Source organism: Pteropus alecto, unplaced genomic scaffold (assembly GCF_000325575.1).
Source record: "Pteropus alecto unplaced genomic scaffold, ASM32557v1 scaffold37, whole genome shotgun sequence".
Taxonomy (NCBI): Eukaryota; Metazoa; Chordata; class Mammalia; order Chiroptera; family Pteropodidae; genus Pteropus; species Pteropus alecto.
The window spans coordinates 326,222-334,340 of NW_006440605.1; the positions used below are offsets into that span (position 1 = coordinate 326,222).

General features: G+C 57.9%; 1 protein-coding gene across 1 annotated transcript in view; it reads right to left on the minus strand.

Moving 5' to 3' along the window:
* The window catches only part of RAB11B (RAB11B, member RAS oncogene family), a 10,137-nt gene continuing 2,018 nt past the window's right edge, over nucleotides 1-8,119 (minus strand). The window contains exons 2-5 of the mRNA XM_006917211.3: nucleotides 2,872-3,067; nucleotides 1,840-2,033; nucleotides 1,442-1,522; nucleotides 1-890 (exon numbers count right to left, since the gene is read on the minus strand). Of these exons, the coding sequence (XP_006917273.1) occupies nucleotides 745-890; nucleotides 1,442-1,522; nucleotides 1,840-2,033; nucleotides 2,872-3,067 (617 nt within the window). The 3' untranslated portion in view covers nucleotides 1-744. The remainder of the gene's footprint in view (nucleotides 891-1,441; nucleotides 1,523-1,839; nucleotides 2,034-2,871; nucleotides 3,068-8,119) is intronic.

Sequence of the window (8,119 nt, forward strand, 5' to 3'; positions counted from 1 at the left end):
GCGGTTGTATATACAAAACACGGAGATATTGCTTCACTTGCAAACAGGTTCCTGACCAGACAGGGAGACAAGACAGAGGGGAGGGCACAGGAAGGGGTGGGGAGCGCGCTGCGTGCAAAAAGGAGGGGAAATGGGGAGGGGGTCTTCTCCCAGCATAAACCTACAGGCAGGAGCTAGAGGCACGCACGCACGCACGCACGCACGCACGCACGAAAGAGGCTGGAGGTCAAAGATGTGTGCCGGTGCTGGCTGTGCGTGGGGAGGGGGTTCCCTGGAGCCTGTATCTGCCTGCACCAGATCCCTGGTTTCCTGCTCTTCAGGCTTCAGCCCACAAGGGGTTTCTGGGTGTGGACCAGGGCCAGCTGGGCCAACTGGTCAGAGGGAGGAGGCAATTGCTCCCTGGAGCCTGCTGTGAAAAATGAAGAAGCCTGTTCAGTGTGCCCATCCTCTTGCCTCTGGCTGGCCCTGTCCATCCTGCCACCCTCCCCGCCCTGCCCAGAGGCCCACTGGGACCCAAGAAGAGCAGGTGAAGCAGCTGGAGCTTTGAGCTTTCCAGGGATGCAGGGTCAGGAGGTACCGCTTGACTCCTGTTCTTCCTAAGCCCCAGCTGGCTGTATGGAGTTCGATGGGCGAGTGGGAGCCGGTCACAGAGGGGCAGAGAGGGTCAGGGCAGGGAGGACAGCGCGGTGAGGGGCGGGCAGAGGACGAGGACGTGCACGCACACTCGAATGAGGCGCAGGGTGGTCACAGGTTCTGGCAGCACTGCAGCTTATTCGGTTTCTGTCCGTCGGTAGTGGGCGGCACGCTGATGTCCACCACGTTGTTGCCGGGAGACTCGTCGTGTGCTGCGCGATCTGCAATCTGCTTCTGTGACACGATACGGTAGATCTCTGCAATGGGGGGACAGGTGATGAGTGCCCTGCGTGCCCCCACCTGCAGTGACTGTTTGCAGGACTCACCTGGACGTCGCCTCCTTTGGGGAACACCCCTGAGGCTGTGTCCAGGGCCCCATTGTGCCCTACCTGATTCCTATGACATGAGGGTGCTCCCTGTGCACTTAGCAAGGGCGGGACCCACTTCTAGCCACAGAGGTCACTCCCAGCCCAGGCCTCTTCTTCAAGATCAGAGAAAACCTCCTCCTCAGAATAAACTCCTGGAAACCCAGGGGCTCTGGGCCCAAGGCCACCTGCCTCCCCAGCCGGCTGTTCCCTGCTAGAGCCATGGCAGGACCCACCCACAGGAGCTGAGTCAAGGAATCTCTGGATCCCAAGTGCCAGCAGGGGCAGGATCTGGCCTGATGTCGTTCAGGGTGCCATGCCTGTCCTCCTGTCTGGACTGACTGGCAAGTTTAAGGGATGAAGACTCAGGGGCTGCATTTGAGAGTATGTGACCAGAGTGGCTGGTGCCCTTCCCATGCCACCCCCCTGGGCCCGGGGAGCACCTGTGAGGATGTTCTTGAAAGCTTCCTCCACGTTGGTGGAGTCCAAGGCTGAGGTCTCGATGAAGGACAGGTTGTTCTTCTCTGGAACAGAGAGAACACTGCCCAGCTGAGCAGGGGCTTCCCTGCACCCTCTCAGGCACCCCACCTGCCTGCCCCCCACATGGTCCAGGAAGTGAAGGGCTGGGGACAGAGGAGTAGGACTGATGCCCACCTCTCAGGGTGGGGAGGCTGGCACTGCAGGCATGCACATGGCCAGAGAAAGTGGAAGGGGTCTGGAGGGGGCTGACTGCCTTCCAGATACTTCTCCACCGCCTTAGTCACAGTCCCGCTGTCAGGAGCTGGGCCCTGCAGGAGGCCTTGGCCCCAAGTGAAACTCCTTTTAGCTGGTAGGCACTCACCTGCAAAGGCACGAGCCTCGTCAGTGGGCACAGCCCGCAGGTGGCGCAGGTCGCTCTTGTTGCCCACCAGCATGATGACAATGTTGCTGTCAGCGTGGTCCCGCAGCTCCTTCAGCCAGCGCTCCACGTTCTCGTAAGTCAGGTGTTTGGCGATGTCATACACCAGCAGCGCGCCAACTGCTCCACGGTAGTACCTGCAGGAACAGGGGGCAGGGCCCAGGTGTGAGCTGCCCGCCAGTGCCCCACGGGGGCCCTCCAGGCTCTGTGGGCAGTGGCTCCTGGGCCAACGCAGAGCCCAGCTGAGGGGCAGCCATCGTGGTCTCAAGGGAGGGCTCCGCGTCCCAGATTCAGCTCAGGATTGTGGGGGCCTGAGGAGGAAGTCAGAAGACACCCACAGGTCAGCCACTGAGAAGGGAGAAGGAAACAGCGCCCATGCAGGGAAAGGGCTGCTGCTGGGCAAACGCTCCGATGCCTGCCATGGCCTGGCCCACCACCGAGACCCTGAGGGATTAAGGAGATGGGGAGGTGACTGGGCCTCAGTGGAGGGCATCCAGAGAACAGCAAGTGACTGACGGGGGGAAGGGCAGGGTGGTTGGGAGGGGCCTGAGAGGAGGCAGTGTGAGTGGGTCCTGATGGCTGCGTACGCATGGGGAGCTAAGGGAAGAGGAAGACTGGGAACGTGGCCAGGCAGGGAGGACCAAGCAGGCAGGGGTAGGGGGCAGGCGGAGTGGCCCACGCCAGGCCTGGATAACAGCTCTCCCTATGCAACTAGCACTCGCCAAAGCTCCAGTGCCTCAGAGGGACTCCAGGGGTCAGAGGGGCCATGGGACATGCCCACCAGAGGTCACAGTTTGGTCAGAAGTGGGCACTGGTCTTCTTGAGGGTCCCACGGCTGCTGGGAGTATTGTCCCTCCACCCTGTTCTCAGGCTGTCCTCTCCTCTTCTCCCCCTGCCCAATTCCCAGCCATTCTTTGGGGCCCACTGGCCCCCCATACCCACGGCCTCCTGCATCTCCCTATCCCCACCACTCACGCAGAGGTGATGGCGCGGTAGCGCTCCTGACCAGCGGTGTCCCAGATCTGTGCCTTGATGGTCTTGCCGTCCACCTGGATGCTGCGGGTGGCGAACTCCACGCCGATGGTGCTCTTGCTCTCCAGGTTGAACTCGTTGCGGGTGAAACGAGACAGCAAGTTGCTCTTCCCCACACCCGAGTCCCCGATGAGCACCACTGTTGGGGGGGGCGCTATACATGAGGCTCCGTGGGCCAGAGAAGGGCAGCACCACCAAGACAAGACCCATGCACTACCTACGTCCACTTGCAGACCCTTCACAGTGGTGCGGTGGGTGCTGCAGACACGTGACAGCCAAAAACAGGGTGGAGTCAGAGTTGCCCTGGAGCGCCCTGCCCGAGACTCCACCTTTCCCAGTACAGAAGCCAACAGCAACTCCGGGCTTTCAGAAACACACCCACTACAGAGGGCACAACACCCCTGCCTGTGTCTGGTCCTTCAGATCAGGGAGGGCTGTCTCGAGTGGGGCATAGGGACTCAGGCATCTTGGCAGACTGGAGGCTTAAGGACCCATCAACCTCTAAACCTCTACCGTAACCTGGTGGCCCGAGCAAGCTCCTGGGCGGGGTAATCATGGGCAAGTCGCTTAACTTCTCTGGGCTGCCTTTTCCAGGTATGAAAAGATAGGAACAAGAGCCACTTCAGGGCAGGGGACACAAGAGCTTGAAAGAACGGAACTCAGCCAGCATTCAGCTCGAAAAGACGAGTGGGAGAACAATTATTACTACTGTTCTGCCAGGTTCCTACCTACACGGGGCTGGCTCTGGGGTTTTAGGTAATCGGAGATGAAAAGGCTTATGCCCCATGCCCACCCTGCTGCTTCCTCATGTTTTGCAAGCAAACCACATTCAGCCCAGCACAGCCAACTCACCCATGCAGGAGCCTGCACCCCTCCTATCACCGCACCCCCAGGGTTGGACTGCCCTGCAGGGACGTCCAGGACCAGAGCCCTCCTGAGCAGGGCAGAGCAGGCCCGGTGGGTCTCTTCTTTTAGGGGTGGGGCCACGACAGATGGTCCAGGATCAGCCTGGGCCGAGGAGGACCAGCCTCAGACCCAGGGCATACCGGTGGAGACCTGTACCATATGTACGCACGTGTGCATGGGTGTGTGTGCAGTGCAGAAGGAACAACACCCAACAGTCTGACCAGACGCCCCTGCTGAAAATCACATGCACCCCCAAGTGTGGGCCTTGGGCTCTGGCACGCGAGGGTGGGTCTGCCCAGTAGAGGGCCATGGGGGCTACAGGCTTGGTAACCCTTGGCCCTAATGAAAAGTTTCTCCCCAATTAAAAATGTTATGTGTACACATCCAGATTCCCCACCTTCACTGCCCTAACCCTAGTCCAGGCTGCCACCATCTCTCCCCAGGTTGCTTGACCAGGATCCTCCCTGGTGTCCTTGAGTTCGCTATCATCCCCAATCAATAGGATGTTCTCCCTGCGGCAGCCACCAGAGGGCGTTTGTGGGCACCTGAGGCGAGGCCTGCCCCTCTGCCCGCCCCTCTGCCCACAGCCCTCCAGGGCTCCCACCTCCCTCAGGGTAAAAGCCCAAGTCCTCCTGCAAGCCCACAAGGCCCTCACCACCTGCCCCTGTCCTCTCCTCGCCCTCATCTCCTATCCCTCCCCTCATTCACTCTATTCCTGCAACATGGGCTTCCTTGTTGGGATTTGGGAGATGTGCAGGTACATGCTGCCCTTTGCCTGGAATGTTCTTCCCCAGGTACCCACATGGTTCCCACCCTCAACTCCTCTGTGCGGTGCCTTGATCAAGGAGGCCCTCCCAGCCGTTCTCTTAAAACCCCACTCCCCACTACACTCCCTACTCTCCTCCCCTGCCTTTCCTCCATAGCTCTCCCTACCCTTTCACACTGGCCAGGTTTCACTTGTTTGTTTTTCGCCAGTCTGCCTCAATGAAGGGACCTCTGACCTGCTGGTTCCCTGCTGTATCCCCAGGATCTGCCACAGGACCAAGCACGCAGGACAGAGTGAACAAAAAAACAATAAAGCGGCCGCGGAGCCTCCCAGGCCCATCTTTTGTTTCACTCGAAGGACACTCAGGTCACCATCCTTAGGTGCCAAGGGAGGGGGCAGCCCTCACGACCCAGCACCCTCTCTGGGCTGGCTGCTGCTTTGGAGCCAAAAATAATAACAAGAACAATGTTAATGAGTCTGTGCTGAGAAAGCATCACCTCACATAAACCTCATGTAACCCATTTTACAGATGGGGAAACTGAGGCGCAGGCAGGGACTACAGAAAAGGCACACGGTGAGCAGAAGATGACAGAGCAGGGGTCTGAGCAGGCTCGCTCCCACTTCCCAACCGTGCTCACCAGGGCCATCCAGCTCAAAAGTGGTCTGGAAGGATTTGAAACCAGGTTTTCTGGGTCCAGGGCTGTGCTTGGGGGTCTGAGTTCAGCCTTCCCCTCTTCCACCACCGATAACGTTCTGACCCCCTGGAGTAGCCAGCAAACTCCTGCTTATCCTTCAAAACACCTTGGTTCAGGCCTCTTCTCTCCCTAAACCACCATGTGGCCTGGCCCACAAGACCTGTGACAACAAGGCCAGTGTCTTGATTTCAGAGAACGGTGGGAAACAGGTGGAGATGAACATGGGCCTACAGTCCAGGGCCAAGGGCACCCAACCCTGCTGGTGGGGCTGCAAGTCAGCTCCCAGGCCATGTGGGGCCAGGCTGAACTGACTGTGCGGCCCACTATCCACACTCCCAACCCCTCACCTCCTTCCCACGGTGGCCACAGGAACCTGGCCAAGGCCAGGAGTTTTGCTCACAGTTCTCACATCCTCAGAAATTGAAAAGGAAATGAAGAGAATCTCGTTTAAGCCCTGCCATGTACCCTCCACCCCCTCACATCCTTCCCAGCCTGTCCCAGTGCCGAGATCCCCTTAGCCCCACCAGTTCTGCCTTGGCCCAGCCAACAATTTCCTCAGCTCCACAGGCCAGGCCCAGCCCTAAAAGCTTTATTACTGAGTTCTCAGGGACACCCTAGAGACAAATATCATATTACCAGTCCCCTTATACAATTGGGAACACTTAACCCAGAGTGACCAAGTCCTTCACCCCAAAGTCAGTCACCCTGTGAGAACAGTGAAGACCAGAAAAAGACGAGGCCCAACAGCCACTGCCCAAATAACGGCAGGAAGTCCAGGCTGCCTGGTCAATCCCTGGTACACGTACCCGATACAAAGAGGTAGCCAGCCAGAAGGGCAGGGGCCGGGCTGGCCTTGCGTATATGCTGGGAAAGAGAATGGCATTGTCAAAGGCACAAGTGATCTGTTGTCTTAGGGAAATAAAGGGCCCTTGAGGACACAGCTTCCAGTATTTCCACAGAAGTTGGTAGCACCACTGGCTAGGAAATGGCCTCCCTGGATAGGCCAGTTGGCTGTCAGGGCAGGCAAGCCCAGTTGGCAAAAACAAAGAGCTGGCACCTCTTGAAGGCCTGGGTCCTCTGGTCTGTCCCATGACAAAGTAGCATCTCAGTGGCCCACACTCAGACGCTCAGGCAGAGTGAGTGGCCATTCGGGTGGGAGGCAGGTTCCTCAAGTCCAGGCAGGACAGGGCCCCACCTCTCTTCCAGGAAAAGGGCCCTGACCACCCCAGACCCCAGGGACCGGCACCTGGGGGCACTCTTGGCACAGCTATTCCCTAGGGAATCAGAGAGCAGAGGAGAGGTGCCCGGAGCTGGGGCACAGACAAGGTTGCCACTCCCAATGGGAGAAGATAGTATGCTCGGTTCCCAGACCAGCGGGCCTGGTGGGGTCCTGCCCAGGCTGCAGAGCCAGGAGGCATCCTTGGGAGCACTTGGTAGAGAGGGGTGAGCACCTGGGCTGGCCTAGTTCCCAGAGCCAGGTGCTACACTCTCCTTGTCCCCTTTCCCAAAAGGACTCATAGATAGGGCAGGATGGACACAACCCAGAAGATAGGGCCTTGGGCCACCGTGGAAGCTCCCCATACAGCCATGTCCTCACATGGCCAGATGAATGGCCAGGGGCTCTGGGAAGACCTCAGCGGCCCTTGGGGACACTGATGCTCCCACTGTGGACCCCACAGCCCGGTCCATCAGAGGAGAGATCAGGACATTCCCCAAGGACTGATCGATGGGCTGGGAAAATGACCCACAGTTGACAGGATAAAATGTTAGCAGGATAAATGTGAGACTCTAAAATTAGGTACAAATAAACGATCTCACTTCTGGGGAAGGGGAGGAATATGCAGCAGGGAAAATAAACACCATGTGGGAAAAACACCCGGGGGAATCTGTGGCCTTGGCTATGGAGGTCTGGGGAGCCAACATGTGATGTGGCTACCAAAACAAACAAGACTGGTGGGAGGGCTACGCAAGGGGCAGCCAGTGTCCCAAAGTGAGAGGTGTGCACCCTCCGTGCCCAGGACAGGGACAGGGGAAGGTGACCAAAGTCTGGGGGATGTTGGGCACAAGGTGGAGGGTGGGAGGGTGGCTGCCCCCTTTTCTCCTACAGGGATCTCCGCACCAGGTGTCAGGGCTGGGAGAAAGTTGGCCTTTCTCAACCCTTCTGGTGCAGCCGTATCTTGGATGTCTCTCTAATGCCCAGGCCTGACCCTCTGTAGGCCACAGGGTCTCAGGAGGGCCGGAGGGATGCAGTATATTCATGTTTCTGTCCACCTGCCATATTTATGACAAGGGATGTGACGGTAGTGGCTGGCCTGACTGCTGCCTTCATTCCTCTCTTCTTTATTTGCCAGAACCAAATAGAGTTTTCTCATTTAAGGGAGGGAGTGAAAACCTGAGTGGATTTAAAGACAAACAGTGAAAGATAATGCAGGGGGAGAGTCCTCCGACAAGACATAAGTGTGAAGGGGAGGTCTCAGATGACCAGTTTGAGAACCCTAACCTCCTGGGTTAGATTTTCACCTCCAGCTCAGCTTGAGAAAGTCAGCAGGACACCTGCTGGACTCAGAAAAGGAGGCCAGTAGAGGAGGGCTGCAGAGCAGACGGGCACCCTCCCCGCAATGCCAGTTGCCCCAGAAGCCGGATCCGTGTTTTCAAGAGGTGGATTAGAGATGAGTCCTGGGAAGTCCACAGCTGCTCCACTGCCCGATAACGGTACTTCTGGGAACATACTTCAAGGAAATAACCCAAAGGGCAAAAGCTGACTCATGAAAACACTTAGAATTGGGTTATTTATAACAATACAGAATTGAAAATAACAAGCAGG